This window comes from Vanellus vanellus (assembly GCF_965231255.1).
Source record: "Vanellus vanellus genome assembly, chromosome: 3".
Taxonomy (NCBI): domain Eukaryota; kingdom Metazoa; phylum Chordata; class Aves; order Charadriiformes; family Charadriidae; genus Vanellus; species Vanellus vanellus.
The window spans coordinates 51,145,919-51,163,135 of record NC_138907.1 but is presented as its reverse complement, the minus strand read 5'-3'; the positions used below and the strand labels follow the sequence as shown (position 1 = coordinate 51,163,135).

Below are 17,217 nucleotides of genomic sequence, written 5' to 3'. Positions count from 1 at the left end.
TAGTTATAGTCATGTTACTGCATTTCTGATGACCAATGGGTATAAAGAAAGAAATTCTTGTAGAAAAAAAAAAGCCAAAATATTTAATTGAACCAATAATAAATTTGGAAAAAGGACACAAACTTTTACTCATGTCATTTTTAAGTGTATGTAAGTTAGATTGTGTATGTGTCTGATATGTATGTTTATGTGTACTGCCACATTCTGTAGGCCTGGTACTTTCACTGGCTGTGATATTTTGCATTGTTTAGCTGCACTGATGGCTAGTTCGCGTCTTGTATAGAAACTGGTGTTTCTCATTTTTGGGTACAGATAACTAAGAGATAATTGTGTCCTAGTAACAGTGATAACATCTAATCAGCACATGTGAAGGAGCAAAAATATGGGTCTGGAGTTCATTCCAAAAAACCTCAACCTCCACCCCCCCCACAAAAAAAAACCAACAAGCCAAAACAAAAAAAAAAACCTACAGAACAGGAATAAAACTGCTTGCTTGCTTCAAGGTGGAAATGCTAAGCCATAGGATGTTAAATCCTCAGACTGTAAAATAAAAGTAGAGAGAATGTGGTAAGCAAACTTACAGTGCAGAGCCGGTTTTCTGAGGAGCAGTGAGCTTGGAAAGGAAGCTCAGAAAAATCTCTCTGCTCCAAAAAATCAGAAGAGGTAACTGGCATTGGCTGGAGTAACCAGTTTTGTGTAAACTTGGACACTGGAAAGCAAAAAGCTATAAAGAGCAGACTTAGCTGAGGTGATTAATTTTAATGCCTGTACGTAGCCTCAGAGAAAACTGCTTCTACACGCATTTGTCTGACGTCTGTTCTTCTTGTTTTGACTGGAGAGGACATGGGTTAGAACTTGCTCGGTAAATAAAGTTTAGCATTGCGACACTGTACACAGGTATTTATGAATTGTTTGTTCGCACATCAAACACTGTTAATGACAAAAGCAAAGACGGGAAAATATGAGATAACATTTGGCAGGAGGGGCCCGATTATGTCAAAAGATGGAAACCAGCTCTCACTCTGCGAAGGGGTTCACTTATTTTGAAGGCACGTGTCTCCCATCCTGTTTACGTAGCTGATTTCCAAGCCTTGGGAGAGATGGTGTACACCTTCCCTAGGAGAAGCTTCTTCCCAAATAGCCCCATTCACTGCCATCCAATTCCAATCTTTCTATCACCTTTTCCCTGTTATCAAGTGGTAACACTGGAATAAATTGCTTCACTAGTAACAGGAAAAACATATAGTAAAAAGCAAAGGCTTGACTTATGAGAAAAGAACATTATGACTATATATAAGTAACCATATAAGCTGGTATTAACTGTAAGGCTCACAAAACTGCATGAATATCTCAATTATATTACCTCTCTAGATTATGTAATAAAACAGCATAATGAGCTTCATTTTAACTTGACAAGGCTGAATACTGTTCCTCTTTTTAAAAAAGCTTTTTATAAAATCACTTTCCTAATACTTGACTTGCAACCACTCTAAAGACATCATGTACAAAATTAAAAATAAACCTCCTCATTTTCCTACTACTGTTGCTTATCACTACCCCAGTATGCGCAAGATTTTCTTTATAAAGAAATCAGCTTATACAAGCATCTTCTCGTGACAATGGGTGCAATGCCATTTGCATCACTTTTAAAGGCAAAATATACATGTTTGTTCTAGTTCCCCTAACTTTTTGATTCATCCGTCGCAGTCTTTAGTTCTGGGACTCTGCAAAAACGTTTAAATCCTTTATTAAAGAAGGAAATACTACAAGTGAGCTTGCTTTGCCAATGTGTCATAAAAAGCCCAAACTTTTGTTATCAGTTGCATGGTGAAGATACATGCAATTACTGCAACTATTTACTGAAAACACACTTGCTAATTCTGTAACTGTCAGTGACATACTGTGCTGGGTGCTAGCTGGTGCCAAGGCAGCTGCCAAAAGCTCCAAGTCCAAAAAGGGGAAAGGAGAAGATTAAAGTATTATTCCTGTTTCCAAGAATAAAGTACTGTAAATGAGCTAGTCACTTGCTAGGTAATAATTTTCTGGTGTTTATATGGTAAACTTCTGCAAAGTGAATTGCTGTTGGCATCACTGGAGTTTACAAAGCAAAGGTACTTGCCAAAAGGCAGCTTCACTGGAAGTATTGTTCAAGTAAACATGGAATGGAAAGTCTTTAAGCAAAATGCACAACAGCTAATTTCGCTGTGATCATATCAGGAACATTAAGTATTTTTGTTGAAACTTCGGAATCTGAGGTACAAAAGAGCACACAGTGATCATGGGAAAGTCAGCAGCATGTAGAACAAAATCCTGGCTATAGTTCATGTAGGAATGGGGTTATTTTTGCCAACTGAAAAGAATAACATGTCTCCAATGCACACTGTTTTCACTAATACTGTCAAAGAAATATATCTTTAGTCTAGATATACATAAGTTTATATGCACTTAGTGCTCAAATTCTCACTCTCTATTTTCATTTCTTTTAGCAGATAAAACAGCAAAAACAAAGAATAAAATTCAGCTTCGGTTTTCTTCATCAGAATAGTTGAATAGCTGGTTTTCTTTCTGAAATCCCTCTGCCCAGAAAACCACTTCTGTAGCTAGGATGGATAGGATCAGCCAACGCACATCTGCACAATAAGTAAGCGGCAGAAACTCAGCCTTTCCAAGGATGTTCCCAATACTACATCATGTGAAAAGGAGATTCTGTCCCCAGTTACATATATTTCATAAATACTGGAATCGAGCTTGCAGAAAAAAGTTCACAGGTTCACTGTATGGTCACAGATGCTCATGAGATGTTTTGTAACCAGAACTGTTCTTATGCCAAAAGCAGTCTATAGGAATCGAGAAGTCTTTTTTTTTATTTTATTTTACCCCCACTCATCAGCTACTATGTCGGGACAAACTAGAATAACTTTACATATAACTTCTGAACACTGAAATATTGATGAAATTGCCATTATTAGACTGGATTTTAAAATAATATTCTTAAAAGCTTCTTTTCTATTCTACAAACTTCAAAAATCAAAATATGTGGAAGGTTTCTCCTCCTCTCTCCTTGTTTCAAAACATGCAATGTAATGCTGATAGCCACAATTGCTACTTTATTTTCATTTTTTTACTAAGCTTCTAAGAATGGTAAGAGTTTAAAAATGCAGTTCCTATACAACAGCATTTTTCAGAACTTCCTCAATTTTCAAAGCATGAAACTGCAATACGAAAATTTCCTTCCAATTCTTCAAGAAGTAAAAGATTTCTTTTTATTTACAAAAATCTGGACACCATTCATCCCACTGCATTTTGCTGATGGAAAAAAAAAGGCAAATGAATGACAAGTTCAGTATTCAGAGTCCCTAGAACAAATTTGTAATCTTGTATGTTTATAAATAAAAAAGGTCAGGCTTTTTGGGGGGAGAAAATATACTCCCCCAATTTAATTCTGTTGTCCTGTGTAAGCACAATAGAAAAGACGACTATTGAAGCAACAGATGTCACAGCATATGTCTATGAATGTTTTAATGTTTTCACTCTGCCCAACATTGCAAGATGGGAAAAAAAAAAAAAAAAAGAAAAAAAATCGAGCGATAAAGACCACATTCTTTCAGCACATTTTTACCTTGGTTCCTAACTAATATAATATTATAAACCAGTTGGTGATTTTATTCTGCAATAAATTCCCTTTCACTAACCTTTATTTTTCCTTCCCTATGATATAATCGTCTTCTTGCAGACATTTTCAGGAATTAAAAATGTAACACTTAATGACTTTAAAACTCATAATTCTTCAGTCAGCATGAACGCATCTTTTTGTCTGAAAAACATTATTCACATACAGAACTTTCTTAATTTAAATTCTAATTTATGTTCAGATTTCAATTAAACTGGCATCTGTTTGAGCTGCTGCTGAAGAAAGAGGATGTATTACAAAGGTTTACATTATTATACACAGCATTATTCAAAAATATTATAAACTATCAAACATGTGCATTTGAAGCATGGTGCATTACTGAGTGCCCTCAAGTATTGTACTTTACAGAAAAAAAACTGTAGGACAGTGTACACACCAAGTGCACAATGACTAACAGCAAAAACAAAAGGGGGGGGGGGGGGAGGAGAGAAAACATGAAAACCTTTGCTTTAGAACATCTGAAGTATCATCTGCACCCCACTGATTCCAAGATTTGAAGCGACAGCCCATCCATCTTCAGGAAAACTCTAAGTCATATATATATATGACTTTGAGGGGCTGAGATGGCTGGGACCAGTGTGTCTGAGAGACAGAGGGGGGTGACTGCCATGGCAGACACAGAGGGGTTCAGGGTTCCAGGGCTTTATTGTTTTGCCTTAAATAGCTTAAATGTGGTAACCCAGATATGTTTTGTAACTCCATTTTACAGATCTTTAGGTAAAATGTTAATCTATTTACCAAGTCAATAACAATTAAAAGGAACTTTCTTCCACAGAAATAATTGCAGCTCCTGATATTTTTAGGCAGATCTTTAATTATTTTGAAATAAATATATATATATATACAGCTATACTAATAACAATAATCTTTAAAGGGTTGCACCAATAGCTATTTACTCAATTGCCATAACCATTGGATACTAAGAGGTGACCAAAAATGTGCTATGAATTAGTAAATTACTAAAAAATATTAATTTTCCCCTAAATTCTCAATACCCTTATACATCCATAGCACATCATGTATATGGTGAATTTCTGCTTAAATAAACTCTTCTTAGACATCATTTAATCTCTTCTTCATAGTCTCGTGAGAGGGGAACTTCAGTTCCCCCTTATGCCAGCCCTCTGCTCTCACGGTTACCAAACTGAGGTTTCCACTACCAGCACATCTCCACTCCTTACACACCCTAGTATTTTCCAAAGGACTTCTACTGAGAGCAAGACCACCCAGCCAGCTTTTGCAGTCTTTCAATCAGCCTTATTTTTAATACGTGTCTGACGCTACTGTGTTTCTCCTGGGAACATTAACTAGTTTATGCAAGACATTCAAGAAGAGGAGCAAAACAGGACTATGACTCCACCTCAGAAAGCTGTAAGTGGCTCCTTCATCTTAAACGAAATAATGTTTGGGTGATTCAGGCTGACTGCACACATCCTGAGGGCAACAGATTGTCCTGTACTGATCTTTTGTCATTGCCAGCAGAGGCACTAGTTTCTAACAGATCCCCTTAACTAGTCCTCAGACACAGAATGATATTCCGCAGGACAATCAGATGTAAAGCTAGAATTGGGAATTTATTACTGAATATGGTTTTTTTTTAGATTTTAAATTATATTTCATACAGTATAGTGCAAAATATTTCAAATTGAAGAATTTAGCTCATCTGTACCACAGCACATCTCAAAGGGAGTTATTAGATAGGGCATATTCCTTCCCTTGTTTCCTCTTATGCTTGCCATCTCTTGAGGCAGTAACACTGATTAAATAGTTTGCTGTTACGCTCAAAGTCCCATGATTTTCCTGGTTTCCGTGAAGTACCTTTTTAAAACTGGATCATGAAAATAGCACTGTGAGAACTCTAAATTCCTTAATGTAAAATATCCTTTAATTTATTTACAGCCAATCAAGTGTTCTTCATATTTATTTTCCTTATTAACTGTTCTCTAGTCAGTCGGTACACCAATTTTTTTTTTCCTCTGGAGATCCACCGTGTCCAGGGAATAGAATCAAATCTTGATCAAAGACTGCACAAAAATAATCTCAAGTGAACAGTGTGCCTCAGAGACTCCACTTCTTTTTAGAGGGGATAGAGAGCAGCACTTACCCTGCTGACTTCTTTAGGAGTCGATTCATCTAAGAGGAAACAAAACAAAAAATTAGGCATTCAGGGGAGTTTCTATAGTGAATGAAAAAAAGATACCACACTTGAAATAATTTTCGCTCCTTTGTACAAAATTTTTCTAGAACAGTTCAATAAAGCAATTGATGTATCCTGAGATCGCTCTGCATTTACAATCTATTACACTTCTAAATCTAAAAATGAATTAAAATTAGGATAAAGTATTGAGGAATTCTGTCCTGACTTAATAAGAATACGAAATTTCCTACATTTCATAAAGTCAATTCACAGGCCAGTTACACCAGGAAGTCCTATATCATTCTCCTACATTTATATTCCAATTCAGTAAGGCAATTGTTAGTACTCTCTTCTGAGAAGGCAGCCCTCAACTACCAAATATATGCCACCAACATCTTACATATACAAGCATGTTAGTGAGTAGACTTAGACTTTCTGTTCTGAAGATCAAAGATGCTATTACTGTTGACTTCCTTGGATGCGGAAAAAAAGCCTTGCAACCATAAGAATAAAAGAATGTGACTGATGTGATCTGGCATAACACGTTAAAAGCATAGATTACAAGGTTTTATATTTTTACATATATACACACACATACTATAATACTTTGTCATTTCAAATGAAAGTAGACTCTCATGCATTTTTTTTTGTAATTTAAATATGTAAAACCAAACACAGGTACAATATCAGAGCACTAGCTAAAACATTGATCAATATTTCTGAAAATAAAGGGAATGTAGTTACACAGCAAGAACGCATCTGCCACAGGGAGAATTTCCAACTTCCAGCTCAAACATACCAAAAGCAGCTTAAACATACACTTACAAACCTCCAGTTGGTTAGCTGCCTCTGAAAACATGAACGGAACTATTTGTAACCTTTTACTTGATACTAAGAATCAAATTACTATGCTCGGAAATTATTTTTAAGTCACTAATAGATTTAATCTCACAGAGAAAAATCATATGGTTATATTTGTGGCCCTTAACTTACACGTATTTTGATACATCTCCATTGAGTGGAATTTCAGATAACTGTCAGATACAGATATAGTACCACCTAAGCTGCTTAACAGCAGACACACTGCATTTTCTCCAAAATCATCCCCAGGTGAAGGAAGGATCTCAAGATGCCCCTTAAGAAGGACACATTTACAAGTATTTCAATGTTATCACCAGCAAAGGCTCATCATATCTTGCCATTTAAGATGAACTTTTAAACAACAAAGCAAAAAATTTGTTTTTCTAGAAAACATATTCAAAACCCAATTTCCAATGAACAAACTCTCTTTTTTTTTTTGCCTCAGTCTTCACTGGCAAGTGCTATAGCCACAACACCCAAGTCATAGACGGCAAAGGCAAGGACTGGGAGAATGAAAAACTATGCACTGTAGAAGATCGAGACCATCTAAGGAACTTGAAGGTGCACAAATCCATGGGACCTGATGAGATGCATCTGCAGGTCCTGAGGGAAATAGTGGATGAAGTTGCTAAGCCACTGTCCATCATATTTGAGAAGTTGTGATAGTCCGGTGAAGTTCTCACTGACTGGAAAAGAGGAAATATAACCCCCATTTTTAAAAAGGATAAAAAAGAACACCCAGGGAACTACAGGCTGGTCAGTCTCACCTCTGTGCCCAGCAAGATCGTGGAGCAGATCCTCCTGGAAACTCTGCTAAGGCACATGGAATATAAGGAGGTGATCGGTGACAGCCAACATGGCTTCACTAAAGGCTAATCATCTATGACAAATACGGTGGCCTTCTATGAGGGGTTACAGCATTGGCAGATAAAGGAAGAGCACCTGACATCATCTACCTGGACCTGTGCAAAGCATTTGACACTGTCCCACACAACATCCTTGTCTCTAAATTGGAGAGACGTGAATTTGACAGATGGACCACTCGGTGGGTAAGTAATGGGCTGGATGGCCACACTCAAAGAGTTGCGGTCAACAGCTAGATGTCCAAGTGGAAACTAGTGATGAGTGGCATTCATCAAGGGTTGGTATTGGGACTGGTGCTGTTTAACATCTTTGTCAGTGATATTTACAGTGGGATTGAGTGCACCCTCAGCAAGCTTGCCAATGGCACCAAGCTGTGCAGAGCAATCAGTACTCTGGAGGGAAGGCATGCCATCCAGACAGACCTGGGCAGGCTTGAGAGGTGGGCATGTGCAAACCTCACGAAGTTCAACAAGGCCAAGTGCAAGGTCCTGCACCTGGGTTGGGGAAATCCCATGCACAAATACAGGCTGGGCAGAGAATGGATTGAGAGCAGCCCTGAGGAGAAGGACTTGGGGGACACTGGTGGATGAAAAGCTGGACATGAACTGACAATGCGCGTTTGTAGCCCAGAAAGCCAACTGCATCCTGGGCTGCATCAAAAGATGCTTGGCCAGCAGGTTGAGGGAGGTGATTCTGCCCCTCTAGTCTGCTCTCATGAGACCCCACCTGGAGTACTTAGTCGAGTGCTGGGGCCCCCAACAGAAAGACATGGACCTGTTGAAGCAGGTCGAGAGGAGGGCTACAAAGATGATCAGAAGAATGGAGCACTTCTCCTATGAAGACAGGCTGAGAGAGTTGGGGTTGTTCAGCCTGGAGAAGAGAAGAGTCTGGGGAGACTTCTCTACTGCAGCCTTCCAGTACTTAAAGAGGACCTACAGGAAAGATTGGGTGGGACTCTATTGGGGAGTGTACTGATAGGACAAGGGGAAATGGCTTCAAACTGGAAGAGGGCAGATTTACATTAGATAATAGGAAGAAAATTTTTACTCTGGGGGTAGTGAGACACTGGCCCCAGGTTGCCCAGAGAAACTGTGGATGCCATATCCCTGGAGGTGTTCAAGGCCAGGTTGGATGGGGCTTTGAGTAAACTGGTCTAGTAGAAGGTGTCCCTGCTAGTGACAGGGAGGTTGGAACTGGATGATCTTCAAGGTCCCTTCCAACCCAAACCATTCTATGATAATCATACAGATTTCTCCTCAAAATTGAGTGATATAAAAAAAAAGAAAAAATATTTGACAGTGATGATTGTCTTCTCTTACCTCCAGTCAAATGATATACTAGTAATTTATACATGCAGAACACGGACATAAACTTAATTGCACTATTTAAGGTAGTTCTGTTGTTTGCAATGCAATGTATAACATATACTCTGCAACGTTCAGTGATGTTATCTTCCTTGACAAGATTAATCTTTATACCAGTTACAAAAACAGCCAAAGCTAGACTCAAAATCCATCTCCACGACTACCTGATTTCTGACAGTGAGCAATGGAAGATATGAACAACAAAACCAAGTGATGACATAATGACACTTTCCCTGGACTATACTCTCAGTTTTCAATAACCAATGGATCAAACATCTCTTGAATCAGTGGTGATATTTTTTTCTGTTTAAAAGACTAGGATGGGGTTTTATTCCTCACACTTTTGGGGGATATGAGGTGTGTTAGATTTTGTTTGTTTGTGGTTTAAACCTGAGGCACCATCCTTCAGCATTCACAATATTCTCCAAGTTCCGTGGTTTAAATAAATACATATTATGAGAAAAACTATCTCTATTTTAATTTGAATCTGCATATTATGAATTTCAACTGGTGCCCTCCATTCACCTTATCTATGGAGCCTGTGATTCTACAGATCTCTTGAACGAGCCCTTCTCTGCTTCACACCCCATCAAAACCTTTCCTGGCTTGAAAAGTCTGGTCTGGTTTGCTGCTGGTGCCAAGCAAGCCACTCAGCACTGCTGGTCATTCTCACCGATCCTGCCTCTTCTATCCCTCTGCATCCTTCCAGGACAGGAAGTCCAGAACTACAGGCAATACTGCAGCTCAGTTAAAACACTTACAGAATGACACAGGGATGATTTAGGAGTCTGCTCTCTATTTGAAAGGAATAATTCCTAACATTTTACCTGTTTCTTGACAGTTACTAAACATTGGGCTAACATTTTTAAACATTTATATTTTGTAATACCAATCTCTCTCTACAGAGTGCTAACAACCAATTAAGAGCCCACTACTATATATGTAAAATTAGAAACATCTTCCCCCATGTAAAGCAGTCCGCACCTATCAGTATTAACTTTTTCAGCTGTTTTATCTCTCAGGTACTCAGTACTTTTAGCACCCTGAATAACTTCATACCCTAATAAAAAAACCACCTAAATTTTTCAAATTACTTTCAACCCTGCATCCTCTTACCCAAATCACGTATGTAAATGCTGAAAAACATGAGTAAATCATACTAGTTATCTCCTTCTACTGGAACAAAAAGGATTTATTGTAATGTATCTAGTATAAATGACACACATCACAATCCTATGGCTTTCACACCATTGCGAGACATAACTGCCACTGCAATTTCCAGTGATAGACAGAGGATAGGTTAAATGTACCAAATCTAAAGCTTACGACACAGTATAAAAGCCTACATAATCTCTATTTGGGTAACCATAAAAAAAAAAAAAATTAAGCACTCCAATATCAGAAAGAGCAATTAATGACTTCTTATTCTTGGAGATACTTAACAACGCAATAACATAGTCTGAACAAGATGTTACAAATGCCATCAATGCAAGATGAAACTTCCCACACATATATAACACTATGCTTTGATTTGTTTAACATGAGATACACAGGTGACATCCCTGCCTTGCGATTCATTGTTACTTCCTTTAATTTATAATAAAGGAATAATTCTTTTATTAAGAAGTTGTATAAAGGTAACATATGAAGACCCTGTCCAGGTCTAGCTACATTTTGCTGGGTACAAGACATGACAATGGGCAGCTGGTGATTACATAAAAAAAAAATTTGATTTCTTTCTGTGAGGAAATCAAAAGAAATATGCTAAGAGAGCAGAAAGAAAAAAGTAACACCTACGACACGCAATAAAGATAAGTTTTATAGAACAATTATCAGAGACAATACTTTTTCAGAATAAGAAAAAGGTATAATAAATATGCCATTTTTTCAGAAGAAAGACAAACAAAGTGCTTGGGAAGTTTGGTATTAGAGCTCCATAGATAAGGTTTGCAATTCAGGGATTATGAATTGGTGGGAAAAATAGGAGATATTTTTAGGGGAACGAAGAAAGCAAAAGATGAGGGGGAGAAGGGAAAAAAAAGCATCAAATACTCTGTTAATACATCTAGATGCAAGTTAAATCACTACACAATGAGCTAGAAAATAATTTTCCATATTAAAAGCATTCAAAGGCCTGACAAGATGCCTTTTTTTTTTTTACCCCAAGAGCAAAGGAAGAAACATGAGTGAATCAAGTTGCTTTTCTGGAGATGAAGTCTTTAAGGCCCAGGTAAACACGTATACCTCAGTGCTGGCACCGCTTTGCTGTGGTTTTATCCATAGCACAGAGTATGATATTTCCCTTATGAGTTAATTTCTGCAGCTAAATACAGAGAACATTGGAACAGCAGCTCTTCCCACAAATTATTTTAATAGCCAAAAAACAGGATTAGTTAATATATGAAAGTAACAGGGGGCTGATGAAAAATACCCTCAATTTGCATACTCCTGTTTATTTAAAAGCCATGAATTCTGTCGGTTTAAAAGGTACAAACACACCAATCTCTTGTTTGTAAATCAAGTTCCATCCCTGTAAAACATGAAGCTTTTAAAGAAAGATTAACCATTAAAATAAATTCAGAGACATTACGTACATCAATAAATAGCAGCTTGCTATAGAGTTAAATCTCACAAAAAAATTCTGTGCTTGAATATAAAGGTCTCCATTTATTATAGCATATTGCATGGGAAAACAGCCAGATAGGGGAAAAGTATCTTATTAGTGTCTGCACTGAGGGAAATAAACACCCTGTGGGAGAAAGCAAGTATTTGTGAGCGGTCACACAAATGCTCCAGCCACTAGAGGCTTTTCAGTTGGAGTTCACTTTTTCTTTAGACATCAAATACAGTCAACCATGACACGAGTGTCACCCTCTCAATTCCATTTGTTGGTAGTACTGCTGTTCACAGAATTTAGGAGGATCATGTTATTTTTTTGTGATACCCGATGTAATTATTAACACAAAGTAGTTCAAGAAACATGTATGATTTAGTTCTGGAACTCTGAATATGCCAACATTGTTCTTAACAGTTTCAAAAATAAAGCAATGAACTCTTGAACAAAAGAAATCACTGCACACACATACATTAATTTGGCTGTACGGCTCAGTCGAGGCTGTTGCAAGCAGTATTTCTAATACCAAGATTCTTAATGTGGCCTGATGCACAGCGAGGTAGGTAGTCAGCAGCAGTGTGCTGGGAGCAGCTCAGAAGAGCACACAACCTGAGCAAGAGGTAATTTTATCCTCCAGAAGCACTAAGCAAGCACCAGTGACTAGGCACTAGCAGAAGGCCCTGGTTTAGCTGATGTTATAAACTCTTTTATGTCAATGTGTTGTTAATTTGAGCATAAACACACACTGATACCACAACTGGAAAACCAGCAAGCTGTGGGGAACGGACTAAATTTCAAGGGCTTCCCCACCACTGTACACCAAGTTTGCAGACCAAAACCCTTGCACCAGCAATAATGTTCTTCTACCCCACAGGGAGCTGGTTCAGCCCATCAAACGTGCAGAAAATGGTTCACTTTCTAAACTTTTAAAACCAGGTAACTATCCTAGAGCACAGGAATAAAGTTACACTTGGTTTCATCTTGGCAACTTTGCAAACATTATTATTTTAAAAAGCCTCTTCAGAGGTTAGTGACATCAGGAGGAGGCATGGAAGAATGAGAAGAGTTCCATGAAAAGATTTGGGTTTTAAGAACAAAATTACAATTTAACAGACTTTAATACCTCAGCTTTACTACCTGTACAATTCTAGTTAACAAGTGCACAGCACACTACAGATATGCATAATAATTGGCATGGTAATTAAAGACAACATCCATCTGGGAAAGCTTCCACACTAAATCAAGACAAGCAAGATAGGAAGAAGAAGAAAACAAGAAAGGGAACAGGCAGAAAAAAAAAAACTCCACAGAAGGTTTGGCATTTGGCACAGTATAAATGCGGCTAGGTTTGGTACTTGGCACAATATACACGAGGCCAGGTTTTGGGTTGGGGTTGTTTTTTGGGGAGGTTAACGTGTGAAGGAGAGTTAAATTGTATAACAATTCATTTAATAGCAAAAATTCAGATTTTATTTTGTACATTAAGAAAATAATCTCATTTCATACTTGTATTTCTACACGTTTGTTTGTTTGGGTTTTTTTTTTTTCAAAAAAAAAAAGCGAAAAATCTTCCAACAACTGCAAAATGCTAAGCCAGAGTGGTCACAAAGACAACTTTAATGCAAAGCAAGATTTCAACATTTCAGATATGATACTCTGATGCATTTATCAAGGAAACAAAAAATTCTAATGCCTAGTTAGTTTTATCACAGGAACTCTTTTGGAAAAACAATATTGCACTTTCTCCCTGGTCTTATGCTGTTCTTTGTTCTGTATAGCTAAATACTACTGCTGGTCCACCATTGTTGTTGATGACAGCAAACAAATGCTTAGGATTAATTCTGTTTATGAGATTCCAGATAGCTGTGCAGTCACATTTTCCCAAGGAATGTTTTCCCACACAGCAGATGTCAGATTGACCTAATAATTTTTCTTTTCAAAATTTGCTTTAGGCTCCTTTTCCTTCAGCTAACAAGACACAAGTTGTTTAGAATGCAATTAGACCAGCATAAATATCTTTGCTGCTTTTTTTCCTCCCTCGAAAAGTGTCATACACCCACACGTGAATAGAAATTCCACATCAGTAAGTGTAGATTGGTTAAAGGCTGATCTCACCACCATGAAATAAAGTTTACCAGGTTTAATTTGTTTCTGTGGTAGAACGGCACCAATCAGATGAGTTGGTCAGTCTATTTTAATTGCAATTAGCATCCTTGTTTGAGAGACTCTGCATCCTTATTTTAGACACACTGCATCTGGCAGCTTATGCCTCCACTGAATTTGTAAGAACTTGCAAAGCCACCTTAGCTGTGGGTGAGTTTCCTAAAGCGGCAACTATCACACATATATAACAGAAACGCTAAAGCCGTCATTCAAAAAATCTTCTTGCTTCTTAATGCACAATCTCACTCAGAGCACCTGAACAGCTCTCCTGCCTTCAACTGTCTGGATTTATTTCACAATTCAGAAGTACTTGTACTGTTACTTCACAGAAAACAAACTTACACAGTTTGTTTAGGCATAGACTTAGACACTGAAAGGGAATATTCATTAGTGTTGATCCCTGGTGGCACACTAGATTTCTTTCCTTGAAGCAGGACAAAAAAAATGAATTCTAGCTTTTTACATCAACAGTAAGACCCACATTTTTAAAAGTTCCTGAAAAAGGATGCCCAATTCTTCTTCTTCTTAAACAACAAATTAACACGGATCAGAAAATAAATAAGTCCTGAACCAAGACTTCATTGCAGATGCTAAGCAGAGAAATATATGGTCTGCCAGGTGTCCTAAAATTTTTATCCACTCCTTTGCATATAGGCAAACAGGGCACTACACAAAATAGGAGCCAGAAGACAATGCATTTTACTTAGGTAGAGACACCTGAATGTATGGAAGCTCATTGTTTTCTGTGGTCTTAGCCCTCACAAAACTGATGAAATACTTGAAGCAATTTCGCAGGACAACCTATTCTGGCCAGAAAACTTCCAAAAAGGGACCATCTGAAAGTATCACCAGCCCTTGTGAGAATAGCAAGGCATACAGAAGATCCAGATTTTGCTCTTGTTCCTGAAATTACTTAGCAGTACAAAGCATACTGATAGTAGCTCCGCACTTTCCATATCCATGGACAAAAAATTCTCAACTGTATACTTGATGTGACAATTTAGGATAATCTAAGCAGGGTATTTCCACAAAATTATAATCAAGGAAGTTGCTTTATAATTAACATAGACTTACGTTCTCACTTCTGTTTAAATAGCAGGATGATGGATATGCCTCTGAACTTGTGGAATGATATCCTCCCCACATCAGCTAAAAGTTTCATGTAATTCTGTAAAAGTCTCTCAAGTTGAATACACCTCAGCAAAAATCATGTTGGAGCCTGGTCTCTGACCACCAGGAAGAAACTTAATAGTTTCCAGCAGTGACTGTACTTCACCAAGAAAGTCTACAGTTGTGTTTTATGGTAATTAGCCTATGACTTCATATCCTATTCAACGTGGCTGTTGAATGAAGAGAGTGTTAAATTGGTTAGTTCATCTATCTTATCAGTCAACAAGCTGCAATCATCGTTGCTTATTACTGGAATACAGCCACCAGACAATAGGCTCAAGAGCATGTATAACGACTTATAATTTTTTTCATCCTTACCACTTTACAGCTATATTTTTTTGCCTATACCTACCATTTTTCTTGCCTGACACTCAGTTCTGTTTGGCATTCACTGCACTAGCAGTTGCAGGCAGCTTTCTTTAAAATTGATTAGAGGTCTTGCAAACATGTCTGGTGAAGGAAGTCTCTCATCCAGTACAATTTCAGTATCAATCTTGTTAAATCAAACTTGATTTTCTCCTGTTTTTTGGTCCCAGAACCCTGCTGGCTGCCGAGTATAAGGTATCCTTAAAGTTTACTGCAATTGAGGCATTTCAGAAACAGCATTAACACTACTAAGCTGTTCTCTCGCTACGGAACAGAGCTATTCCTTCACTTTTGAATATGTTTCAAATATACTGCACAAAGATTGAAGTTTTAGTGTTCAGCAGGTGTTTTCAATGAGAAGGAAAAAATTACATCGCTGTTGGCTCAAATACTACTCAGACATATACCTTAAGCAATTCCATTGAAATCAATAGAACTGCGACAGCATGCATTGGAAACCAGAAATGCTTTTATGTATTAAATGTCACGGCATTCCTGTTATGTATAGTGATTCAGGGCTGAAGGAGATCATTATAAGAGAACACTACTCGAAGCAGGTCCTACAAAGCTCCAACAACCCAAGAAAGCCACGTTGGATCTTGTCCATTGCAAGACACTTGGATATTTTAAAACACATTTATGACTATGCATCCTCTGCTGTGACTCGGGTTTGGCTTGTTCATTCCTAGTCCATGAATACCTCTTCCTGACTGATAAGCTGTCTGGAGAATTTCAAGGAAAGTCACTTCCTCCTCCTTCCCCAACATCTGTATACTGTCCATCCCCCACTCAGCCCTACAAGGCAAGGGATGGGATAACAGTGCACGCAGCTCAGCACCATGAAGTTCCCATCCCTGGCATGGAGTGAGGCTTCAAAGGTTTGTTGGCCTAAACAGGCTAAGAAATCTCAGATTCTGGAGCAGGAAATACTGCATATGGCTCAGTGACAGCAAGAGAATATAATAGTCTTACACTTGTTGGGAAAAATGTAATCTTACACTTACCTTGGGGGAAAAGAGCATCAGATACCAACGTTTTTACTACACTTTTTCCCTTTAATTCTTTCCATTTTTTTCACATCCCCACCTTTTTGTTTACTGGATTTTCACCTCCTTCTGTTTAGAAGCACATAGCATTTTTTTTGAGGGAAAAACAAATAAAATTGTAAGCGATCACAGTCTTCTGAAGTTGTTCAAAATTTTCAGATCCAGTGTTTATCTGCTATAGAGAATCTAAAGTAGAACAAGAAGCTTTGCAGCCTGCCGGATTTTCTTGTTTCTCTGTCTCTGACTACATCGAAAACAAATGTCACGTTACTGAACTTTGCAGTAAAATCCTCAACATGTGCAGAAAAATCAAGACCGAGCAGTTTTCTTCTCTTTAGACCAGCTGACAAAAGAAAATGCCCCAGAGGAAAAGTTTGCTAACGTCAACAAGGGTAAGGGATCATTAGAGCTTGAGATGATAGGTTACCACATGGGAGGGTGTAGTGATCTGGTGTGAAACATATTTACGTCAGGGGAATCATTTCAATCCCTCTGAAGAAACCGTACTGTAACTACAACATACATACATTTGTATTAGAGGTGTATTTTATTTATTTTACCCTGGAGATTGAAAACAGAGAAACTGAGAAACTGTTCAAATTAATCTGGATAATGCTGAAGAAGAAAAAGCGACAGAAAAAAATTTACTAATGAAGCCTTTTTGATTTTGGGGTATTTTGGCTGATTTCTTTTTAATCATAATCAAGCTTTCAGTAACTGTGTGTTGAATGTTACAGAATAACAACATGCAGATAACTCAGGACTTTGGAGTCTTTGAAAAATGACATGTTACACTACCAAGATAAAGAGATGGAAACCAAGAGAAGACTGAACTATTTACTACTTATCAGTACCACCACGAGTGAAACATTTTGCTTGCAAGGAGACTGTTAGAAAAAAAAATAATTATAACTTCAGTGAGTGTAAAGGAACAGAATATG

General features: G+C 37.7%; 1 protein-coding gene across 2 annotated transcripts in view; it reads right to left on the bottom strand.

The window, feature by feature from the left end:
• Positions 1 to 17,217, bottom strand: part of PDE10A (phosphodiesterase 10A) — a gene marked incomplete at its 5' end in the record, with an annotated part of 205,720 nt that overhangs the window by 75,019 nt on the left and 113,484 nt on the right. For both annotated transcript variants that reach the window (XM_082480816.1, XM_082480817.1), the window contains one exon: positions 5,796 to 5,824. In XM_082480816.1, the coding sequence (XP_082336942.1) occupies positions 5,796 to 5,824 (29 nt within the window). The remainder of the gene's footprint in view (positions 1 to 5,795; positions 5,825 to 17,217) is intronic.